Source organism: Suricata suricatta, chromosome 4 (assembly GCF_006229205.1).
Source record: "Suricata suricatta isolate VVHF042 chromosome 4, meerkat_22Aug2017_6uvM2_HiC, whole genome shotgun sequence".
Taxonomy (NCBI): Eukaryota; Metazoa; Chordata; class Mammalia; order Carnivora; family Herpestidae; genus Suricata; species Suricata suricatta.
The window spans coordinates 142,253,192-142,279,113 of NC_043703.1; the positions used below are offsets into that span (position 1 = coordinate 142,253,192).

Sequence of the window (25,922 nt, forward strand, 5' to 3'; positions counted from 1 at the left end):
TTTAGCCACTCTGTTAGGTGTGAGGTGATACCTCACTGTGGTTTTGATTTGCATTTTTCTGATGATTGGTGATGTTGAATATTTTCTCCTGTGTCTGTTGGCCATCTATATGTCTTTGGAGACATATATAATCTTTTATATTTCTGTAGTGTTGGTCGTTATGTCTCCTCTTTGATTACTGATTTCATTTACTTGAGTCTTCTCTCCTTCTCTCTCTCTCTCTTTCCTTCTAAATGGGTCTGGGTGAAAGTTTATCAGTTTTATAGATCTTTTCAAAGAACCAGCTCCTAGTTTTATTGACCTGTTCTATTGTTTTTAGTTTCTATTTGCTTTATTTCTGTTCTAACCTTTATTATTTCCTTTCTTATATTGGTTTTGGGTTTTGTTTGTTCTTCATTTACTATATCCTTAGGTGTAAGGTCAGGTTATTTATTTGATATTTTTCTTGCTTCTTGAGGTAGACCTGTATTGTTATAAACTTCCCTTTTAGAACAATTTTTGCCACATCCCAAAGACTTTGGACCATCATGTTTTCATTTTCATTTGTCTCCTTGTGTTCTTTTTTTTTTCCTTTTTGCTTTATTGATTTACCCATTCATTATTCAGTAGCATGTTATTTAACCTCCATGTATTTGTGTTCTTTCCAGATATTTTCTCATGCTTAATGTCTCCTTCCATAGTATTGCAGTTGGGAAAGGTGCATGGCATAACTTTGATACTTTTGAATTTGTTACAACTTTTTTTGTGACCTAATATGTGATCTTTTCTGGATGATGTTCCATATGCTCAGGATGGAACGTTCTGAATGTATCTATAAGATCCATCTGGTCCAATGTGTCATTCAAAGCCACTGTTTCCTTGCTGATTATGTTTAGATAACCTATCCATTGATGTAAGTGAGACATTAAAGTCCTCCATAATAGCTACTATGCAAGCTTCCTAGCTGTTTTGCTTGCCGTTTCTCCACTTCTCAACTCCTCCCATGCCAGGCACAGGGTTTCAAAGCTCTCAGTAAGCCCACCAGGCTTGTATGTTCATTCTTTCCCCTTCTTGTGCTTGCCTCTCTCCTTACTTTGCTTGGTTATTTTTGTCATGACCTTTCCGTTCCTCCTAGCTTTCACTCCAACTCTGGCTCCAGCCATTTCCCACCCTCCATAAGGATATAATGTGTTATTCTAGGGAGCTAGCCTAGGAATGTTCCTGGTGGCCTATACATAGGGAGGATTATGTAAAAGAAAACAGATACCAAGTTGGGAAGGATGGTAGAGGGGATGTCTCCCAGTAGACTCTTCTTTTCCAGGAAAACCTTGCTCATGGAAGATGTCCCTACCACGTGCTTGTTTTGCTCTGGACTCCCTAGTTTGTCAGTTCTTTTCCTAAAATAGTACAAGAAGTGAATGTGGTATTATCACTGTGCTTTGCCAACTCAGAGCCCAAAGGAGCTGCAGTTTGTTGCCTATAGTCTGGAGGTTTTGCTGCTAGTGTGTCACTTAAGATTGGACTTAACTTTTTGCTGCCACACTGCATTGCTAGCTATGTAAGAGCTTAGGGCAATCATGCATCCAGAAACCCCCCTCTACCTTTTTTATGTGAAATTGGCACCAACTCTACCATTCCAAAACATACTCTATAGTTGTTTACCAGTTATGTATTTTAACAAAATTAGGATCACACTGTTTTACCTGCCTTTTTTTTTTACTTAAGATATATGAAAATATCTACATCAATAAATGAATTAATAAACAATTCTAGACATTTCATATTAAATATGTTGCCTTTCTTAATGTACTTTGTCAAATTTTAAAATATATAGTCAAAAAGAAAATATTTTTAATAAAAGTATTTTGGCTTGAGTATGATTTCCCTTTTTTTCACCTTGAATTAAAAAAGAAAAGGCACATGTTATTTTAATAAATTAGAAAAGTTCAGAAAAGTGTAAAGAAAAAAATAAATGACTCATGACTGGAGCATTCAAAGACAATTACTGTTAATTGGTGTTTTCCTTCCAGGCATTTTCTTTGTATATTTTTTACATAGCTGAAATCATAGTATATATGCAATTTATCAAGCATATAATGTAAATATTTCCTCATGTTATGAAAAACTCTTTGAAAACATTACCTCTAATGGTTCCATAATGTTCTATTATGGAAATCAATTAAATATATAGATTTTAATGATTAATAGTAAATACTCTGGAGTAACATTGTATGGGTTCTAGTCCTGATGCTACCATGGGTCAATTTGTGATTTCTGGCAAGTTACTTAACTTTTATGTGGCTCAGTTTCCTTAATTGAAAAACAGGATAATTATAATCACTATCTTTTAAGATTTCTATAAGGAGGGGCATCTGGGTGGCTCAGCTGGTTGAGCATCTGATTTTGGTGAGGTCACGATCTCATGGCTAGTGGGTTCGAGCCCCTCATCAGGCTCTGCACTGGCAGCTTAGAAACTGAGGCCTGCTTCGAATTCTGTCTCCCTCTCTCCTTCTGCCCCTCCCCTGCTCTTTCTCTCTCTCTTTCAAAAATAAATAAACATTAGGATTTCTATGAGTAATACATGGGCATTCAAGTAAAGCTTAAACTAGTATTTGGCACATAATGAGCAAGCAATAAAAGTTACTATTAGTACCATGACTACTATTACTATTTTCTTTCTTTTTTAAGAAGAAGTTTATTTTATTTATTTTTGAGAGAGAGAGCAGGGGAGAGGCAGAGAGAGAGGGAGACAGAGAATCCGAAGCAGGCTCCATCTGTGAGTGTGGAACTGGACACTGGACCCACCAACCGTGAGGTCATGACTTTAGCCGAAACCGGGAGTTGGACATTTCACTGTCTGAGCCACCCAGGCTACCCAACTATTTTCTTAATCATTCTACCAAATGCTAGATAATCTGTTTCTAATTGAGATAGCATTTATTGTTATTACTGTAGAATGTAGTTGTTCACATTTTTTTCCTTTTTTAAAAAAAATGTTTATTTTTTTTGAAAGAGAGAGAAAGTGAGCACAAGTTAGAAGGGGAAGAGAGAGAATCCTAAACAGACTGTATGCTATTAGCAGAGAACCCAATGCAGGGCTCAATCACACAAACCTGTGAGATCATGAAGTTCATGAGATTGTGATCTGAGCTGAAATCAAGAGTCAGACACTTAAGTGATTGAGCCACATACACACCCCAGCAAACATTTTTTCTAACAGAATATTTTCTTAGAATAGAACCAAAGTCAGTAGTATGCATACTCTAAGATTCTAAATATTAGCAAAATTGCATATCGACACCTACAGATAGTACAGTGTTGTTATTCTCAGCAAAGACATAGTTATGCCCAAACCAGAATCACCTCTGGGGCATTTTCATCTCTCCTCATCCTCTCCTTACTCATCCTCCCGCTACCAGGTGACATGTGACAATCAGAATTTCTGGGGCATTGAAACTCTAATCCTCTTCATTTCTTCATATGCAGAATGATACCAATCCCTTTTTTATAGGATTGTTGTGATAAACAAGATGATGCATGTTTATAGGGCTTTATGCTTGGTAATCCTTCATTGTTAGGCATTATAACATTATTGTTATAAATAACATTTAAATTAATAATTTATACTTCTACCAGGGATGGATGAGATTATCTATCTCATTGCCCCTCATCATTGTTGAGCATGATCGTTTTAACATTTGTTTTATTTTATTTTATTTTTTTTGCTTCAAATTTTTGTTTAAATTCTAGTTAGTTAACATATAGTGTAATATTGGTTTTTGGAGTAGAATTTAGTAATTCATCACTTACATGGAACATTTATTTTAAATTAAGTTAAATGAATTTAAACTGCATTACTAAATATTATTTTAAAATATTTTCTAGTTCAATAAGTGAAAATTAGTATTTTGGTATTTTAATTTGCTTCCCTTTGAATACTGTTAGAGTTGAACTCTGTCAAATATTTATTAGCCATTTGTACTTCTGCATGTGACTGTGTGTGGGAAGGTATAGTGGGGGAAGAGCGAGATCAAGATCTATTTGTTTTACAGGGATCTTTGTTTTGTACTTATTTTCGTTTTTAGTTGGGGGAGGGGACTGTGTTGCTTTTTTTTATATTAAGTATATTATTCTTGGTCTGATCATATTCCTAATGAACTTGTTTTGTCTCCCTATGATCAGTATATATTTCTAAAGCTTTCCAAGCCATCTGGTTAACTATCCATTTTAGAATCATGCCAGAGAGCATTGTTAAACTTACAACTCTAATAATGCCCCTGAACTCCATTCCTTTTTCCTATAAAACATTTGCCAATCTCCTATCTTTAGAACAATGTGAAATCTCCATGATTTGCTCAGAACTTCCGGGAGGTGGTAGAGATTGTCTGCAGCACTTTCTGTCTGGACTCGAACGTGGGTGACGGGAGTGAATACAAACAGCATTAAATAGAAAGAGATCACTTCTTCAGTCAATGAGTCCAGGACAGGGTCAGAGGGAGGCTGACACCTGGGCTTAGCATCTTGTCTGGACTCTGTTCCTCTGCTTGCTCTCCATGTTTCCCTCCTAACTGGGTGTTTACCTTATTTTTCTGTTCCTGAGTTCTTGCCTTGGTAATCTAATTTATGCATTACTGGCTCTCAGACTGACAATGTATCTGGCACTGTCCACCTTTGTAAGCATAAAGACTCGAAGTTCAGGCCTCTACTGCTGGCCTCTGCTATTAGCCAATGGTCTGCCAGGGTCTGCATGCCCAAGCTCCCACTGCCACCTTTTCCTGAGGCAGCCACTTCCTCTCTTCTTGTCATTGCCTGCCCAGCTCTGAAAACAACCACCCCTGTGGCTGTGTCTGGATTCCAGATCTTTCCTGCCGCCCACAAAACTCTTGTTGTCCCTCATGGAGATCATACAGACTTCCCTGAAATTTCAAAACTCAGACTTCATGGCCAGGCCCAAATTTTGTCTAGCATTTCCTTTATTTTTTATGTTGATAATACATTATTATTTATGGTGATATAAATAACATTTCCCAAACATTCCCATTTGCTAGGCATTATGCCAAGTGGTTCAGAAGCTTTCTCTCACGGCACCTTCAAGCACATAACAATATTCCTATTACTGTCCACACATCATAGACAAGGAAAGCAGAGCTTAGAGAAGTTGAGTAGCTGGCTGGTAGTAGGTGTTGGAGCTGTGGGTTGATTTCAGGTCAGCCTGATGTTTAAGCCTAGGATCTAAACTCCAAGATGATAGGGCACCATCTGGGGTTTCCCATCTGGCCTCCTCTTCCTAATCTAGTTTATAGCCCCTCTTATAAACCCTCATCTCCTTGTCTCTACGGCAAGGGTAACTCAAGCAGGAGGACGCTCTGGCTGGTTTTCTCTTCCCTGATTCTGCTTGTAATTCCTGCACATGACATCCAGGGAGCCCGGCTAGGTCACTCTTCCTCAGTGCTCCCCTGGCAGGACAGGGGCCCCAGGGGCCAAATGTGTGTTTTCCTCTTTGGTGTCATACTCTCCTGTTTGCTTTGGGAGTGAATTGCCTTCAACTCACTTCTAGCTTCCTTGTTGCTCTTACCAGCAGACTGCATCACATTCTAAATTCTTTTTTAATGTTTATTTATTTTTGAGAGAGAGAGAGACATACAGAGTATGAGCAGGGGAGGGTCAGAGAGAGAGAAGGAGACACAGAATCTGAAGCAGGCTACAGGTTCTGAGCTGTCAGCACAGAGCCTGGCATTGGGGCTCGAACCCATGAACTGTGAGATCATGACCTGAGCTGAAGTCAGCCGCTTAACCGACTGAGCCACCCAGGCCTCCCAGCATCACATTCTAGCACTTCTGTCTGTTGGTCTTATAGCTGCTCCACTTATATCCACTCCAGAGAGGAAGGATCTCAATGTTTTTAATCTTTGTGGTCTCCCTAACAATTAGCAAGCTACAAACATGCCTTTCTCAAGCTTTTTCATCTCAAGGGTGAGTCAAACCTATTGTGGATATAATTGTTGTGGATATAATCGCTGCTTACCTTGGATAGGAAAACTGTACAGGTCTATAAATGTGGAGAGTGGGGAAGTCATGGATGTATCTTCCTGCGTGCGTGATAACAGTTCTTTCCTCCCCTCTCCCCATTTCAGAGTCAGAAACCTAAGTATCCTACCCCAGAGGACCCCAGTGTACCTGGAAAAGTAACTTTTGTATCTGGTTGTATTCCTCTAACTTTCATATTCTGACTTCAGCAACTTCTCAGTAGTGGCAGATTTAATAGTCACAGTTTCCACTATTTGCAGGTGATTCCAAATTCCATGATATGTAATAAATGTTCATTTTGCTGAGATAGGAATTTTAAAGTTTCACACTATTAGGCTGGGTGTGGTCCTAAGTCACTTAAGGGAAAGATTTGTTGTTTTCTGCCTATTGTTGGCAGTGCATTTTACAGAAGGAATGATATGCTTCAGCAGTATAATGGATGTGGTATTCCAGAAGTCTCTGGATGCATTTTGTACCAAAAAAAAAAAAAAGGGAGAGGGAAAGGTTTATCTTGGGTGCAAGATAGGCCTGGGGATGGGCAGGAGTGAGGTCTCTCCTCCCCACCCACTGATCTTCTGGCGAGTGTAAACAACTAGCAGGGAATTGAGTTCACCTTCCTACAGCACCTTTTCTGGTCATTGTGAGAACCTTTCTAGAAGTCAGGCTCACTCTGTACACAGTTAAAAGCAATATAAGTAGTAGTATGGAATTAGCAGCTCATGTTTCATTCACCTGCTCCAAATATTTCTAACTCTCACTCCTAACTGCTTCTCCTGAGCTAGACTGATACCGGGTATGCACAATTTCCTGACATGAATGGAAAGCTTTGGTTGGCATTTGGAGATATTCAGGGAAGTAAGGAAATGTTTATATTTTCCATCCAGGGGTTTTATATTGTGTAGATGCTACCTGAGTGTAAACTACTTGTACTGACTATACCCTTTTAGTCAGCAGGCTAGAAGGTTTAGTTTCTCATCTACCTGATCCTAACAGGCATCATGTCCTGATGTTGCTCAGGCTTCCCAATGACAACAAGATCTGGGAAGTTTGGGAGAGATAGACTATCACTTGCAGAAAAGGAGTCCATTATCTTGGAAGGCACTCCTGGAGTCATTGGTGAAAGCAGTTTCTCAGAGTTTATGCTCAAACCTTGGAAGGCTCCTCCTGCCACTATGATTGAAGGGGCCAGGGATGGAGCCCAGCCGTCCTGGTTGGCAAATACCATCCATCAAGATGAGCCACTAATCCTGATGAGGCTCCTTATAAGACTCTGCAATGATGACAGATGAGGCCACATACAGCAGTTAACTCAGTCATTTGTAATCATTACTTTTTTGGCCATTCAATAACCATCCCATGAAATTATTTTCTGAATTTCCCAAGGTGGAGAAAGGAGCTGAGTGTACCTCCCATTTTTTTTTTGAAGCATCTCAGCAGTTATAAATGCTTGAATGGAACTTTCTATGGCTCCATCAGATCCAACTTCAAGACCCTTATTCATTAGAATCACCTGCTTTGTGTGGTGATGACACAGTGTTGAATATACATGCTCTTTTCCTGACTGCCCACAGAGTAAGCCTCAGGATTCTTCAGTGGCTAGCATCTCTGTTGCTGCTTTGAGATGTCCTTGAGGCAAGATGCAGAGTGATGGCCTTCTCTGTTGCTTTTCACAGTGTGGCTCTGGCCACATCTCGGCCCAGAGCTCCCTACTCCAGCAGTACCATGGTCATGGGTGTACTGCAAATAGCCAACAGTTGTGCAGAGATACCAAACTGTTGACCTCTCAGCACTCAGGGAGGCTGAATCAGAGTAGGAGTGCCTGAAGCCTTTGGACCACTTGCCTCAACTACGGGTATCCTGTGTCCTGTGTACCCCAGTGGCCATATAAATATTTTCTCTGTGTGTCATGATGTGTAAAAGGGCTAGGAAGCATTGACTCAACCATTTGGATTTTCATTTTCCTCCTCTGTAAATTGGGATTTTTTTTATTATCTTATAAGACCATTGTGAAGAGCAAAGGCTTGAATGCATATAAAAGGGCTTTAAGAGCTGCCATACATTTGTTGAGTGCATCGCTGGTCACAGACAGATAGGACTCTGTCTCCAGTTTACCCTCATTGGCTGTCCCTTTGAGATTAAGATAGAATTCCACTTATTTTTTTTAAATTCCACTTATTTTAAATTCTGCCTCAAGTCATGAAATCAATGTACCACATCTTTTATTTAGGTTCAAGTGCTGACATACACATTTTCTAAAATTTTTTTAATGTTTATTTACTTTTGAGAGAGAAAGAGAGAGAGGGAGAGAGATAGAGAGAACAGGGGTGGGGAGGGGCAGAGAGAGAGAGAGACACAGAACTCAAAGTGTTCAGTGCAGAGCCCAACACAGAGCTCTAACTTGCTAACTGTGAGATCATGACATGAGCTGAAGTTAGACGCTTAACCAACTGAGCCACCCAGGCACCCCTGATACAGCACATTTTCTATAGTCTTTGGTACTTGTGACTTTTTTAAAGCGTCTGCCAGAGCATAAGTTCTTTGTGCCTCTGCCTAGTGATGCTGAGGCTACACAGCAGTGCACCTACCTCTCCTGGTCTCTCTGCATTTATATCCCTGCTGCTTTCAAGTCTGCCCAGGCCAAGGCCTCTCCTTCCTGATAAAGTCTAGACTTTACTCTCTAGGAGCCTGTGTTGACCTTGCCTGGGCCTAGAGCATCTCACGTGTCCATGGTTTTAGCATTTGTGCTCCAAGATGTTAGCTGCCTGGTGTTGCTCCCCTCCCCCCACTCCCACCCCAGGTGGTTCCGGAGAATGACTTTTCTTAGCCCTGCAGAGATCTCATGGGTGGAGAGAAATCTCTCCTGCCCTTCTCAACAGACCTTCAGCCACATGCTCTACGTGTGAAAACCAAGTCACAGAACCACACACCATAAAATGTCAACTAGTTTTCTGGGTGCTGGAGGTAGGAGTTGCACTTATTTTCTTCTTTAGAAGTTCCTGAGTTTTTCAGATTTTCTATAGTGAAACTGAAAATATATTTTAAAATATATTTCTAATAGATGCACTCAAGATGTGCTTCATGAAGGCAAATAGCAGCTCCGACATTCCTTCACACTCGCTGGCTCCAAATTACTGCCTCTGCCTTCAGAGCCAGGCGGTTTGGAGGGGGTGGAAACCGGGAGGGAGGGGGTAGAGGCAGCCATGTGGGCCATTGAATTTCCTCTTTTCAGACATTTCTCTGGCAGCTAATTCCAGGTTGCTCATCTGTATGGTGGCGGCATGACTTTCATGTTTTCCCCAAGGTGTTTTATGGCCTTTTTACAGTGGTACTTTGAATAACTTTCTCTCAGGAACTTCCAAATGGTGAAAAATATCAGACGATTTCCCTTCTCCCTCTGCACTCTTCTCTTTGTTTCTGCTCACTCTTCATTGTTAGTCTCTTTACCATCTCTTCCCTCACCTGCTTTCCTCTTCTTTTCTTCTCTTCCTGCTGCCCCTTCTCCCTTTTCTTTTCACCTAATATTTAAAGCAAAGTAAAATGTGGCAGTGAGAAAGAAGGGCTTTAGTTATGTTGGCCTGAGCCTCAGTGAGTGGAAAGCAAATACGGATTTATCTTCAGGAGCTAGATGGTGGCAAGAGTGTTCCAGGGGCAGTTTCATCCCTTCACTTTTCCAGAAGGTACTTTAGTTTTCAGACCTGTAACAACCTGATGTGTCTTCATTTGACTTCATCCTTAAGACCAGGGTAGAATTGCCTGAGAAATTGATACGTGAACTGGAGCCCTAAAGTGGATGAACAGAGTTAGCCAGTTAAAGGGAGTGGGACAGGGAGGAAGGGCACACCAGGAAGGGGTCTACGGGTACCCAAGTCTGTCTCAGTCCAGAGTACCTGCTCCTGATTCGCCACCAAGAGGGAGTGAGCTACTGAGGACGCCTGCTGTGGGGACCAACCAGCAATGCCACAGTCCAACTCAGAACCTTGTGGCGGTGATGCTGATTGCCCTGGAAAAAGCAAATATGGAGAAAGAAAAGAAAAGAAAAGAAGAGGAGAACAGGGAGGTTGAGTTACACACAGAAGAGAGATTGATCAGATCACGGATACCTGCAGCATTCTCCTAAACAAAGGCAAGGCTTCCTTCAGGTCAACCAGGAAGGCACCTTGACCACAGAATGGCTCTATGCATTGGTAGGACTACCCTGTCCTATTGGTTATTATTCTGCCTTTTCTATGATAGTCAGCCCATGAGCCAAGCTTCCTGGAGGGACAAGGCCTAGAATCCAGACACCAGAGCCCAGCCCTTTCCTTTGGTGTATGACTGTGTGCTTAAATTCTGCAGGCCTATTGCCCTGGGTTTTCTCTTCAGATTGGCAAACCTCTGACAAATTGTACCCTATGCATCCTTCCCCTGGTCAGGCCAAGGCCCCATTTATGGGGAAGGAATCAGGCCTGGTGCTGATCTCCATGGAAACAGTGTTGGGCTGAGCTTCAGGCCGTGGAGTGCCAGCTGCCCTGACTGAAAGTATATGTTTCAAGGTGACCTTCCTGGTTGACTTGAAGGAAGCCTTGCCTTTGTTTAGGAGAATGCTGCAGGTATCCGTGACCTGATCAAGCTCTCTTCTGTGTGTAACTCAATGTCCCTGTTCTCCTCTTCTTTTCTTTTCTTTTCTTTCTCCGTATTTGCTTTCTCCAGGGCAATCGGCATCACCGCCACGAGGTTCTGAGTTGGACTGTGGCATTGCTGGTTGGTCCCCACAGCAGGCGTCCTCAGTACCTCACTCCCTCTTGGTGGCGAATCAGGAGCAGGTACTCTGGACTGAGACAGACTTGGGTTCCCATAGACCCCTTCCCTGTGTGCCCTTCCTCCCTGTCCCACTCCCTTTAACTGGCTAACTCTGCTCATCCACTTTAGGGCCTCAGCTGAGGCATTAATTTCTCAGGCAATCCTTCTTCGCCTTAAGGCTGAAATCTAGTCTCTCTTTTATACTTCTTCATAGGGCCATATGTCTCTCCTTCATAACACATATCAATGTTGAGACATTGCAAGGATTTGTGAGGTGGTTGAACTGCTGACTGATACCCTACGACACTTTAAGCTCCCCAGCCTGTGAGCTCTAAGAGGGTAATGTCTAATTCTGCTCACTTAAGCATCCTATCTGCCAAGGGCAGAGTTTGGCACATAGGAAATGCTCAATAAATATTCATTTATTGAATTAATCTTAGTTCCATTCTTTTTCACTCCAGGACCTTGGGCAAGTTATTTAACTTCTGTGAGTGTCAGGTCCCTCACTGGAAATAGGGATAATAATCCCCCATTCATAAAATTGTGCAATTTACGTGGGACAATGGTTGTATAGCACCCAGTATGGGCTGGCATGCTTAATAGGCACATACATGAAGTGTAGGTTTTTTCCTTAGTTTTTTTCTTTTTCATCCCATAGTACTGTACAGGACAGTAGTTTAGAGGTTTAAAGAGCAAAAATACATGATCCTCCATTTCTTTTCCCCTCCTTCTTTCTTTATTACCTTCTTCTGTCATTGGGTGAGACATAGAATGAAGGGTCAAAAGAGCAGATTCTTGATTTTTTACTAGTGAGATGACCCTGGGTAAAGCATTAGCTCTTCCCATTTCAGCCTCCCCATGTATGTTATGGGAGGATGTAGACAAATGGTCTTTAGAACCCTTCCCAACTCTTACCCTGGGTTTCTGCATAGGGGTCAAGGGTAACACTGACCATAGCTGTTCACGGTGTAAGATGAATGGAAGCAAAAAGGAAGAAGAGCAGCCCCAAAACAGGGAGAAGCAAATTCGGCTATTGGACTATTTTAATACAAGCTGAGTTTATTTTAGTAATGCAGGTGAAAAATGTTTTAAAATGCATCATCATGACAATGCCCCTTGGTAACAGCCCAAGGATTTCTAGTGCATCTTTCTTCAAAAGAGCCTGAGGGCTTTGTCTGTCTCATTAATTCTCAGAGCGTCCCTAAAGTTGGATGGAAAAGCATGATGAGTTCTGTTTTATATGCAGAGAAACAAAGCTTCAAAAAGGTTAAGTAGCTTACCCAAGGTCGCACATAACATCACTGTTCCCAGGAACCTGGGTCTCTATTTAGAACACCAGGCTGTTTAGGCATTCTGCTTCCATTCTCTGGAAATGAGTCCAGCCATGGGTGAGAGGTCTTTGTTTGAGAAATGGTATTTGAAGTGTGGTTTCCTGGAGGATAGACTCTTTCCTGAAATAAGAAGGTGACAAGTAGATAAAGAGAGATTGAAAGGACTAGAAGTTAGCAGAAAGTGCTCTGCCCCTCTCCCCCATCCCAAACATCCTTTCCCTGGACCAGCCAAGGCCCATATCAAGGGCCAAGCATCCGACCTGGTGGTGGTTGCCATGGAAACAGTGCTGGTTCAGCTTGAGGCCCCTGGAGAGCTGGCTGCCCTGACTGAAGGTGTGTGTTTCTAGGTCACCTTCCTGGTTGACCTGAAAGGAATCTGTCATCCTCAGGAGAATGCTGCAGGCATATGCGATCTGACCAGCCTTTTCCCCATGTTTAACTGGATGTTGCTATTCTCCAGGGCAGTCAGCACCATCTCCAAGAGGTCTGTGGTGGAGAGTGGCATTGCTGGTTAGTGCATATCTCAGGGGTCCTCAATTATGTGTTCTATCCTGATACTAGCTATGTGACCCTGAACAGGACAGTTGTGTTTTTTTTGAGCCTGAATCTTCTCATCTGTAAAAGGGGTTAACTAGCAGGACTGTTATCAGGATTACGAGATGAATGACTCCCAAAGGCACCAGTGCATCAGAAATCATGGTGATTGTAATACCCACTCTTCTGGGCTGGAGCTCACCTTTTCTTGTGAAAGTGGGCCGTGCCCTTTCCAGAGGTTAATCTGGAAACTATCCCTTCCCATCTTGAAACATGACGTCAAGAGAAAAGCTAGTTGTTCCTGGATAGTTTGTAGCTTCTAGTTCAACTTAGCCAGAAACTACTTGGCCCACTGGTGGATGGTTGTCCCTACAGGCTCTCCCTCATGCCACAAGGTCTTTCATTGATGGACCTGGTTTTCTAGGCTTCCTGGTCTTTGTGTCACTTGTGGTACATTATTTAGTGTCTGGTAAAGCTCTCCGAGATCACAAGATGAAAGTCCTAGTGGCAGTTTAAAGTCTTCCATTTGATTATTATTCTACTCAGTGTATTTTGGGGGAAGAAAATATGCTTGAGGTCACAGTGCAGTAAATTTCATAAAGAATAGAGTGCAAGCAAACCACAGAAATGGACCCAGAACAGAGAGTCATGTTGCCCTGTCTGGTTTTGTGTATGTGAGTGTGTGTGTGTGTATTTGTGTGAGAAGAATCAGGCCACCTGGAGAATGATACCCTATTTGTTTCTCTTGTGGATTAGTATAAATTAGCATTTATACTAATAGTTTGTAAGTATAATAAGACTATAAATTAGTCTTCCTCTGCTACTGAAAGCCAATGAGTCCACCCTGGATAAGTAGATAGGACCAGAGACTAAGTATACCTAGAACAGGGATTGCAGGACAAGAGAAGGCACTGCAGATCTCACAGTCCAGTCATGAGCATGTGCTTGGGACACTGAGGTCATCTCTAGATAGGTCAAAATGTAGCAGCTGAGAACATAAATTCTGAAGGGGCAGCATCAGATGTCACAATGCCTTCTTTATCTGGCTTTGTCCATGAACTATGAGTCACTGGTAGCCTACATAAACATGGTATCCAGCTGATTGGGAGCTCCCTGGGGTCTGTGGTGCTGATTTGTCCCTGATCTTGACCCTAGGAAGAATGTTTTCCATGAGATGAAACAAGAACTACTATGAGAAGCTTTTTCTAATTTTTTCTAAATCTGTGAGTTCGAGATCTGAGTGAAGTTAACATACTATTATCCTCTGTTGTCGTGAACAACCAAGGTAGTTTGAACAACATTTGATAAGCAACCTAAACACCACCATCCTGAGTAGCAGTAAGTCTTGGTGGTAAAGGAGGAAGGAGGGCCCAGATGATTTTTGTGTTGGTCCATTCTGAATCCCAGCTCAACTGCTTCAATGGGCTTCAAGCTCAGAGAAGATTGGGGAACCTAGGAGAGGAAGGGATTTGGTTGGGACCTTTAAGGAAAGGCAGGATTTAGGAAAGCAGTCGTTGAGGAAAAATGTTCGACGCAGAGATCAGTTTAGGCAAGTTTGAAGACACATGTGCTAGAGAGTATAGAATGCAAAAGGATGAGTGGAAAAAAAATAAGGTTAAGAAAAAGTAGAAGAAGAAACATGAAGGCTTCAATTCTACATGGTTTAGCCATTTTTGCAGAAACCTCTTTCTGATGCCCTTTCTGGTGTGGGTCTAGTATACCCTGCAGGTAACCATCTCCTCTAGGGATAATAATTTCCTTTGGATTCTCTCAATACTCCTTAATTCCTGCTTCTTCTGACTGACAGATGTAGTTCACCACTGAATGAACTCAGCAGCTATGCACGGATCCTTCTGGGGCTGGGGAGAGACAAAACACATGTGCTGAAACTAATAGTACAAGAGAATATTATGGGAGATAATTTTTGCTTCAGGACTTGAGCTGCAGAGATAGAGTGCAAACCTTCCTGGCAGAGTGGGAGTGGGGCTTGGAGAAAGGCGAGGCGGAGCGGGGGCTGTTTAGCTCCATTCACATTCCGCCCCTGACACTAAAAGCCCCTCTCTGAATGAGCCAGCTGGAAGGAGATGTGAAAGCAAAGTATGGAGAATCAACTCTGTGTGAATTGGAGAGGACCTTAGCAAGCAGTGGATTCAACCCCTTCATTTTGCAGGCCTAGCAAAGGTGTAGGAGGTCTGCATGTTTAGGACAAAGGACACATCTGCACATCTCTCTCTTTTCTCTGAAATTCACATCTCTGTTTTTCAGAACTGCCTATTACAACTCCAGCCCCACCGCTGACTCCAGGAGTTGTGTGAATTCACTGGGAAGGTTTCTGTGGCTGAGCAGATGTGGGCTCAGCCCTCTGAATATGAAAATTGTTCCCTCGGGCTACCGGTCCAAGTCAGGGAGGCCTGCCCTGGGCCTGGCCTAGCTACACCTGCTCGCCACCACCATTTGATATTAGGACCACTATTTATTTGACCACATTAAGCTTTGCTTTGTGTGACACAAAATCATTGTAAAAGAATGCATTATTAAGTGTGTTTTCAAATAAGGGAGGAAAACTAGCAGGCTGTTACTGATTGTTTTATTGTCAGAAGGAAAATAAATAAGTAAAACGTGTATGAGGCAAGGCAGGAACGGTTCCAAGGAGTGTTCAGAATAGAAGTGTTTTTACATTTTATTGATGTCGGTTTGTAAAACATGCTTGCTAGTGAACCCAGGGCATTTATGTAAATAACCATCACACACAAATAGCTCTTTATTATTTACACTGAGGCAAGTATGATATATTTACTGTATAATATACATTGGCTTAGGAATAAATGGGTGCACAGTGAGACAGTGTAAAATAAAGACTGGAAATGAAGATACTGGCAATTGACTGAAACTGGGGTATTAGAGATTATGGACAGTTGGCAGAGTTAATAATTAACTGGTGAATATTACAGAAACAGCTCTTGCTAGCACTTTTAATTTCTGGACATTGTATCTGAGATCCCTGGACACATGAAAGGAACCAAGACGCCCCTTCATTTTGGATTCTGAAGTAGCGGTAGAAGTATAAAACTTCAAGAATGGCATAGCTGATATTTAAAGAGTAGATCATGCACACGTTAGATCATCTGCCCCTTACAAAACCCTGAGGATTGGTACAACATACATTATTCTTGATCTTATAATTTTTGGAGCATTGAGGTTTCACAGAGTATGTGATTAGCATGAAGTCCAGCAGCTAATAAGCGCCAGAGTTAATAATTTCCTCGAGGGCTCTATTTCATGCATTTGGTGATTATTTACTGAATGCTTACTATGTGGCAGGCATGGGGATGCATGAGTGACCAGTGTAGAAGATAAGCAATAAACAAATGAATGTAAATATAGGAAATAATAAATGCACATGAAGGGAATAGCAAATGATTTACAGAGGAGTGCTGTTTCTGGCAGGATGATCAGGAAGATCTTTCTGAGGAGGCGACATTTAGGCAGAGACCTGGATGCAGAGAGGAAATGACTGTGTGCCTTTGGGACAGAGGAACTTTCTGGGCTGAGGAAACCACCAGTGCAAAGGCCCTGTGGTAGGAGTTTGCTTGGTAAGTTTGAGAGATATAGCAAGGAAGACAGTAGAACTGGAGCTCTACAAGCAAGGGGAAAATGGCTGGAAATGAGTCTGAGAGAGAACCAGGACTATCAAGAGCTAGGCACGGCAAGAAATGCGAAAGCCGTTTCAGGGCTAAAAGGACAGTCAAACTGCTGTGTGGAAAATAGCCTGAAAGTGAATAGCAGTAGAAGCAGGAGGCCTGTTCGGAGTATAAAGCAGTAATCCAGGTGAGAGGCAACGGGAGAGAAATGGAAGGGGTAAAATTCAGGTAGAGCCAGCAAAATTTGTTGATGAATTGCCATTGAGGGGGTTGGGGGGGGGAGGAAGAAGTCAAGGATTCTTCCTGGTTTAAGCCCAGCCAACCAGAAGACTTTTGTGATCACTTTCTGAAATCAGGAATGCCTGGGTTTAAGTGGCGGGTCATAAAATATTTAGTTTTTTTGGTTTTTTTTTTTAAGTTTATATATTTTTGAGTGTGTGTATGAGAGAGAGAGAAAGAGAAAGAGAAATAGAGAGAGAGAGAGCATGCAGAAGCAGGGGAGGGGCAGAGAGAGAAGGAGAGAGACAGAATCCCAAGCAGGCTCCATGTTGTCAGCACAGAGACTGACGTGGGGCTCAATCCCATGAACCATGACCCGAGCCAAAATCAAGAGTCAGACACTTAACCAGCTGAGCCACCCAGGTGCCCCTGGCTTTGCACATGTTAAGTTTGAGATACTATCTGGTAATAAAGTGGGGATTTCAAACTGGCAGATGATTATATGTTTTGTTCTTTAAGGAAGTTGGGCCAGGAGATACAAATTTAGTAGTGTTAGTATATAGGTGGTATTTAAAGGTATGACACTGGGTGAGATCACTTTGGGAGTGAGTTTAGAAGGGGAAGAGGAAAGTCCCAAGCTCTCCAACTTTCACAGCTGTCAAATAATAAACAAATACACCCCTATCCCCCAACCACGAGAGTTGAAAAAAAAAAAGCTGAGCATATTTACATGTCAGGCAAGGAGAAATTCACTGAGTAGTTCTCTAAGGAAGAAAAATCACAGTTTTTAAAGCTTTAAGAACAGGATTCCATGGTGGTGATGCTAAGTCAGAATTGAAAATCAATGCTTTGGTTAGGAGAGAATGAGTTTATAAGTCTCTATGTGGTTGGTTAAAACAGATTACTTGTTTCTGGCTAGGAGTTTTCAACGAGGTCCAGGAAGGGTCTAGTATCTTGAGGTCACTTGAAATTCATGGTCATTGATCACTGTCAGCTGATTAAAACCACTGTGATGAAATTTAATATTTAGCCATGAAATCTCCTAGGCATTTGCTATGTGAAAGTTGAGAATGTTTGTGTGGGGGTGATTTGTTTTGTTTTGTACAGCCTGGAAAATGAGGAAGATCTGGCAAAGAACAGTAAAGAGGATTTGCCACTGGGGTAGGAGGTGAGGGCTGTGGCAGCCAAGGACCCCGTGGTCACCAGGATATGCGGAATCCAAGAAGCTGGGAGAGGTTGGCGGGCACACATGCTGCTGAGAGGCATAATAAGAGAAGGACCAAGACTGAGGCGGAGTAAGCGAAGGACAAAGACTGTCCATTGTGTCAGCAACTTGGGTCGCCAGTGACCTTGACCTGGGATAGTGAAGACAATTTTGATTTTATTAAGTTAAAGAGAAAAGGGAAAGGAGAAAGTGGAGACAGGAGGACAACAAATCTTTAAAGAGATTTAGCTGTGAAGGAGAACAGAGTAGGGGAACAATGGCTCAAGAAGAGTGTGGTGGTCAAGAAAGGTTTTTCTTCTTTTCTTTAAAGATGCTGCATGTTCGCCATGGATGAGACTGACTTGCTAGAGGGAGAAATTGTTGAAAGCAGGAGAAAGGGGGACGATTGCAGCAATAGATTCCTGGAGGAGAGATATAATGACCACCTATGTGGGGAGGTCGCCACGGCTTACGAGTGTAGACAATATATCCATTGTAACAGGAGGGAAGGTAGTGTATACAGGAACTGATACCTGTAAATTGGTAGATTTGCTCTCTTTTCACCATGAAATGAGAAGCAAGACCACTCTCTGAGAATGTAGCAGAGTGGGGGGATTGGGGATTTGAGGGGTACGAGGAAGCTGGGGACAGTGGTACTGGAGAGGGGGAGGGTGCATTGAGCTTGCCAAGGAACACAGTAGGATTCCTGGGGGGAGCTGAGGGTCTTCTTGAGGTTTGTTATCTTGCACTCAAAGTGAGGCTTGTCAACATGATGGTGTGCTCCTCCCCCCCTTGTTCTCCCCTCCTCTCGCACCACCACACTCAGCTGCTCTTGATGACTGTGAAGGAGGGAAGAGGGAGAGGAGTTGTGTTTGTTTGCAAGGGAGTGGTTACAGTAATGGGCCTGGAATCCATGGTGGACAGAGTATCCTCGGCAGGTTGGGGGTTTCTCTCTTCCCAGACACCCTGCAGTGCCTGGAAAGGGCTCAGGATACCACCAGAAAACAAAACAAGACAAAACGAAACAAAACAAAATAAAAAAACACAACCCTAAAAGAATCTTATCCGTAGCCAACTAATAATGCCCTCAGTCCAGAGTGCATTTGTGTGCTTTTCACTCCTCAAGTGGTCTCGGACATCACTGCCCAACCTCACTCGGGCACCTGGCAGCCTTCTTGTGCCTGCTTTCCCCTCTCCTTTCCTTCCCATCCCTCTTCCCAGGGTCCAAGATACACTCTTCTTGAGCCAGAAGGTCCTATTTCACACCTGCCCAACAAACATATGTGCAGGTCAGGCCCATTTCACTCTGGATCCTTGCATTTTTGGAAGGAAACCAAAAAAATGAAGTAATCTCTTGCTTAAAGGATTGCTTCTTATGACTTCTCTGCTTTTCTAGGCTGGAAATCCCCCTTCCTAACCAAGGGTGAGGATCGGGGGGATAGGGGGTGTGAAGGAAAGAGAACCTCTTCCCTGTGCTTGTTAGATGCAGAAGTACTTTGTTCTGTGTATTCTAAATTGATGCATATTCTGTGAATTTTGACTAAAATCCATGTTTATCTCTGTGCTTCAGATTTTTGGCAAACAACTTGGCTTAAGTGGGCTCTTTTACTTGGTCCTTACTTTTTCAGGTGAGGAGGCCCATCCTTTTGGATGACCCCACATGTAGCAAATCACTCAATACCTGTCTCCCTCTGGGGACCATATGAAGCTAGACTCCTAGCAGAAATTCTGGGAGTTCCTGTGAGGTCAGGATATATATTTCTGCTTCTTCTCCAGTATTCATCTTTGAAGATGCCCAAGAATTTATTGGAAGTTTTGGATAGAAAACATTCTAAGCTTTTTGGGGGGAATGGCCCACAGTAATGCCCATGGCTCCTTACTGGGCCATGACTCAGCCCTCAAAGGCTTATCTTTTGGATGATTTCAGATATTTTTTTCTCTATCATTATTTAACCTGGCCCTTATCCATATAAAAGTCATCTGCTATTCAGTGCCCACATGCAGATTCCTAAGTGCTTCCTGAAGTCTAGTGCCGTCCACTTGGTGCTTCTCAACCAGGAGGAAGTTAGTACCATTCCTAAACTATGTGGTTAAGAAAACTGACCTCACTCAGAAGTTGTGAAGTATTGTCTAGGCTTGAACTTCCTACTGCTTCAAAATGGCTTAAAATTTGATCTGTGTTGATGGACATTGAGATGCATATTTTTATTCACAGGGAAGTCATTCCAAGGGTTTGGCTCCCAGTCTTCTCAGACCCCTCACACAATTGCCCTGCTCTGGAGCATGCTCTGTGGTGACCCCTGGCCTTAGCCATTGCTCTCTGGGGGTCTGAAGCCCAATGGAGAGCTGTGGAACCTTTTGCTCTGGTTTTTGGGGGTCCGTGGTGGAAGGAGCATGGGCTGTAGCATCAGGCTAACCTGGTCTGTTGACTGTGGTCTTCTGCCTACTGGCCATGTGGCCACAGTCCAGATGTCTAATTTCCTTCAGCCTCACTTTCCCTGGCTGTAAAATGAGGACCAATAATAATACTATTCACAAGGTTGTTGTGAGAAGTGAATATAATCATTTAAAGTGCTTAGCATAGTGTCTGGGCCATATATTCTCAATTCATATTATTAATGTTTTTAAAAAAACTCTAAAAAAGCTCAGGCCTGCTTCCAAGTAGCCCTGTGGCTTGGGGCATGATGTCTCTTAGCCCCATTGCCCATCTGTAAAATAGAGCTAACATGAGTGTGACATGAGATGGCTTCCTTCTGAAACTTATTAACAGAGCTTCTGACTCCTTTCAGTGCACATTCCTCAAGCCATTTGTAGAAATGTTACCAGAAAGATGTATTTGGGCACCAATCAATTCAATTCTGATTTCTTTAGATCAGACATAGGAGAAGAGTCAAAAACTCTTTCTAGGTACTCAGGAGGAAGCTCTTCCAACTCAAATCTTTGGTGTTCTTGGGGGTTTTGGGTTTGTTTATTTGTTTGTTTTGTTTTGTTTTAAGTAGTCTCCACACCCAGCATGGAGCCTAATGCAGGCTTGAACTCATGACTCTGAGATCAAGACCTGATCTGAGACCAAGAGTCAGACACTTAACTGACTGAACCACTCAGGTGACCTCCAAGTCAAGTCTTTGGAAGGCAGAGATAAGGATGTTTCTTTCAGGAAGGTGACTGTAAATGCCCATCCTGTTCTAGCTACAAGGGCACCTGGTCCCATTGTCAGCTCTATCTTAGTACAGCTCCAGCAGATAAAACAGTGCAGGGGCCTGTAAACAAAAGGCTGCCATGTTCCCCCAGGACAGTAATTTCCTTAAAGCGTGTGAAGAGGGATTGATACTAACAAGAGGTTGGAGACAGGAAAATACGGCCCAGTGGAACTGCTTCTGGAGGTGATCTGGAAAAAACAGGGAAGCAGACAGACTGGAAAAATCCTTCTGTTGCTGCTTCCTGTTGCTCTTTCTTTTCTTACTCCTCTTTCTCTCTACCAAGTCTCTCTAGGTGGCTTAAGAATTATGTTTGAGTAGCAAACCAGCTCATTCATGGTGGAGCATGGCCTTTTGATACCTGGAAAACCTGGATTGAGCTCCTGATTCCATCATTTCCCCCCTGAGCCTCAGTTGTTGCATCTGTAAAATGGGGGTGATACTGCTTATCTCAGGGAGTCATCTCGAAAATGTGGGATTATCATGTGGGATATCCTGTAGGATTATGTGGGTTAAGAGCCCAACATAAGTGCCTGGCTCATGGAAGCTGCAGAAAAAATTCTAGTCCCCTCCTTCCCTCTTCCCCTCCCTCAGTCTTGCTTACATCTGCCTATGAAACAGCTGATTCTCTACTTGGACAGAAAAGCTGTTCCTTCTTTAACAGAAGAAGCTTAGACTGTCATCAAACATTAGCAAACAGGGATTGAGTTGGGGATTTTCTGGGAAGAATTGCATAAGAGCATGTAACATGTGTTCATTTGATTTGTAGATATATTATAATTACTTTTCATTGCACAAAACCCACTCAAGGTACTGTTAAGCAAAGGAATAATGCTGCTTTTGCTCCTCTTCTCTCAACCTTTCTTTCTCTCATGCAAATAAGAACATTAATCCTTTGTGGCTCCCTGGACTGTTGACTGTGGGAAAACCCATCATCTGGCTTTTTTTTTTTTGTCCTTGAAAATAACGTAATTGTCAAAATCTCATAACTTCTGAGTACAACTTCAACCTTCTTATTGATAAGGCAATAATAACCCAAACAAACAATGTTAGGGGAACTAACAAGTCTGAACGTAGAGTGGAGGCATTATCTAGATAAGATGAATTAAAGTTCTCTACAAAATTGTATAAATTCTTATAGGCAGAATAGACTTTCAATAGAGCTATTAGATCAAGCCATTAAGTAGCCTGGCTTCAAGTTAGTCTCCCAGAGATGTTTGGTTAGATTCAGACTTCTTAGATTTGGCTGCCTTGGTAGAAAATGTGTACTGATGTACTTTAGGTCAATTCAATCTACTAGTGGCTCAGTCTCTGTTCCCTGATATTCCAGTGGATGACATGGTTGCCCCTTACACACTTCTATAAGCCATATGAGTAACAGCTAGAAGACACACCTTGAGCATGCAGGTCAGTATTCTCTCTGTTCTTATGTTCAGGTCACAGTTCCTCGGAGTCACCGACAAACCCACCTTCTTCTCCGGATCCTTTTGCATGGAATCTGACCTGGATAATGAAAGATTCCTTCCCCTTCCTGTCTCATCGCAGTCGATATGGTAAGTATATTTTTTATAGTCATTTGTGATGTACAATCACCTTCTCATAATTAAAGAAGCTGTGAGTTTTAGTATCCCCTGGCACACTTTCCAGCCAGGCCTGGCCTCTGCAGACTAATAGCTGCATTATTTATCCGAGATGAAGTCCACAACTTTGCTGCTGCCATATCCCAACCCCCCCGCCTTGATAGCATATAGTGTTCCTGACACCCCTGCCCATCATTTGATCCTACACTTATTTGCACTCTGACTCTGGTTTCTAGACATAGGGATCTAACTCATGAGCGTTTCGAGTGATAGTGATGTCTGGAGAAAGGATTCTTGTTATGAAAGTCATAGGTCTTCTTGGGCCTCTCAGGTGGCTCCCTGACATTTGGGTAGCTCCTTAAAGTTTTCCAGACTTCCTCCTAGATACTAGTTCAGCTCACGTGACTCTGCACCCACTTCAGAAGTAAGGACGTCAGGTCCCGTTCAATTTTCACAGATGTAGAAACTGAGCTTAATAAGTTCACACAGAGTGGACTCTAACTACAAAAGCAGAATTCTTTCCTTACATTCACTTTTCCTCCCAGGGGGACCACCTACTCAGCCTGCTACATCCTGTCTTAGAAGGCCATATATATATGGGAAAGGATTCCTCATTCTCTTTGCTAACAGCTAACATTCTAACAGTTCATAGGAGCTGGGCCTCTGCAGAGGACAGAGTAGGTTTGGAAAAGAGCTGATGTATTTTCAGGTGGACTTTTTTCTTGAACTTCTTTAGAGTGAACCCTCTTAGGGCAGGTTTTACACTGTATTTGTTCTCCACTTTCTTGTATCACATAGAAGATACTCATAAAAGCTTGTGCATGATGAATGAATACAAAAGGCTTCTGGGGATGGAACTTACTCATGAGGTCTGCTTCAATTAAGTATTTATGAACCTGGTATAGCAGTGAGTTCTAGATTCCCTTCTGGGCATATTTACCCATCCTGATACTCAGTCTCTGCCATTAGACCTGAGCTTTTTAAAATGCACCTAACAGAGATCTTCCACTCACTGCTATCCCTCATGCATAAACGCAGCCAGTGTTGGTTCATATTCACTGTACCTTTCATTTCAAACTTAAAAAAATAAATGCATCAAAAACCCTAGGGCAGTTTAGGATTATACTCTGCTGGGATGTTTCCTGCTGCTTCTAAGCCTCCCTAGTGGGAAAGGAAGATCAGTAGTTGTCAGAAGATTCCAGATAAGAATTACTTCTTGATTTTATTTAAGCCAGACATTGAGTGTCATTTCGTGATAAGGGCAAGTGTCTATAAATAATTGAAATCGGGTCCTTTGTATCATTATAGCTTTGTAACCAGATTTGTGATACAACTGGTCTTTGGATAACATTTTGAATTTGCTCTCAAAGTCATTCAGTATCTCTGCAGGGTGACAACTTTTACAAAGTGCAGAATGTCCAAAAAAGGCAGGTCTACTTCCTGCACGACACAGAGGGCATTGCTTTTGTTCTCTGGAGCACATCCAGAAAGAGGTTGTAGGTTGAAAGGAGAAGATCACTAGGGTTTATTAAACTGCTTCCTACCACTGCTTGGCTCTGATACACCTACTTTCTCCAGGCTTCACCCTTCTTATCTATAAAATTAGGAAGAATGATATGCTGCCTTGGGGCAAAAGAATAGATCAGGAGTATTCATAAGAGCCTTTTCAAACTCTCCTCATGGCCTCGTATCCTCATGAATTGCTACCTTCTAGGCAGAGGAGAGGGCCCAAACCATTGGCCAGACATTGCCCAAATGCTGGATGAAGATGCCAACATCAGTGCCATTTTTGCTATTGATGACAGGGTGGGGAGAACTGATTCTTCACTGGTGGCTCCTTGACTGAGTGCGGTGGTAATTTCAGAGCCTTGTATCTTACTATATTTAATTCAGCTGAGAAAAAGGTTCATGCCTCCACCATCACCGCTATGTACCTGGTCCAGGGCCGGATAGGCAGAGGGGATACAAATACAAAAACAGGTAAGACTTATTCCTGCTCTCTCAGGGCTCATAGGCCAGAGAAATACTTCCAAAGGCAGCTAGGCTCATTGCCACAACGAGTACCTCTGGGGGCTGGTCCCCAAGCTCGGATGTTGAAGACTCCAAAACCCATTATAGAGCAAATTGAAGGCCAAGACTCCTGGCCCCTTAAGGATGTTTGTGGGGGCCCAGCCCACATGTCAGTATGAACCAGAGAGACCAGCAGACTCATTGGTGATAAATCCGTACTTTTCAACTGCCGTGAAAGACATTTTAAGAAATGTTAACAACTTCATTAATTTTAAGGCCTCAAAGTTAGGCAGAGAAATTTGACTGGAAAATTGCCGCCTGAAGGGATAGTTCTTCAGACAGTGAGAAGTAACCAAGTCTCAGCAAATCAATGTGGGTGTTTGAGTGGCAGAGCCTCGTGCCTGTGTTCTGGGAGGAGGTGGGAGGGCATGTTCTGTAGGGGAAATGCACAAGGGGGCAATAGAAGGGTCAGCAACAACCTGCCCACAGGCGTCACGATAGACCGCAGCAGGCCAGCCCTCTCGGGCAGGTGCTCCGGGCCTGAATTGAATGTGGCTTTCTTTTCAATGATGTTTTATGAGAAGAGATGAGGTGGAGAGAGGCTAACAAGATTTACTCACCCCCAGCCTATAATTATCTGCTTGAGGAAAAAGTTTGACCTACCTTTTTGAAGTCTTCCCATATTTCTTCTAATTTACGTTGGAGCCTTTTATGTCGCGTAAAATATATTTTCTTCAGTGGCATTTGGTATCTGATTCCAGCTCTTTCTCGTGTCTTGTCTTGAAGGATGGCAGCTCACTGATTTGATCATTGACAACCAGAGAACTGCACATTCCTCCCCCAAGGCTTTGAAGGGGGGAGACAGCTAAAGAAATACTTCTTTCCCCCTTTTATCATCAGCTCTGATGCCTTAAGATTATTTACAGATTTGGCTAGAGGACTGGGCTCTCACTACCTACGCAGATAAATATCTGTTCCGACCTGTAGTTGCAGGTGCTAAGGGACAGAGGCCATTAAGGGCTGTCATCACATTGAGTCCTAGAGCCACGGAAGCAGGTGGTGCCCTGCCCACTTGAGCTCATGTTTGTCCACTCTGGGTGTGTGAAGAATCAGATAAACATGTAAAAGGTAATATAATCAAAGGTTCTGCCCCAGATGAGGAGGAGAAAGAGAATTCTTATTTATGGAAAGACAAAAATGTTGATATTTTGCAAAACTCTTTCAAATCCTTTTTCTCACATAAGCCTATTATCAAATTATTTTATATTCCATGTAAATGGAGGGCCAAAGATGTTTATTAACATGCTCTCATTATGAAGCAGAACAGCAGTTACAAAAGATTGAACCCAGATTGTTTGACTCTAAGTAAAGTGCTCTTTCTACTACAATACAAAGTGAATTCCAAGATAAAGTATTCCCTC

General features: G+C 42.5%; 1 protein-coding gene and 1 long non-coding RNA gene across 2 annotated transcripts in view; one reads left to right on the forward strand and one right to left on the reverse strand.

Annotated features, from left to right (window-relative positions):
- ALK (ALK receptor tyrosine kinase) overlaps positions 1-25,922 on the forward strand; it is a 662,031-nt gene that overhangs the window by 162,989 nt on the left and 473,120 nt on the right. The window contains exon 2 of the mRNA XM_029938017.1: positions 22,348-22,464. Within this exon, the coding sequence (XP_029793877.1) occupies positions 22,348-22,464 (117 nt within the window). The remainder of the gene's footprint in view (positions 1-22,347; positions 22,465-25,922) is intronic.
- Positions 11,822-22,364, reverse strand: LOC115290207. The gene is made up of 3 exons (XR_003908020.1): positions 22,306-22,364; positions 12,066-12,236; positions 11,822-11,986 (listed from the first exon to the last, which is right to left on the reverse strand). It is a non-coding gene; the product is annotated as an uncharacterized LOC115290207 (long non-coding RNA).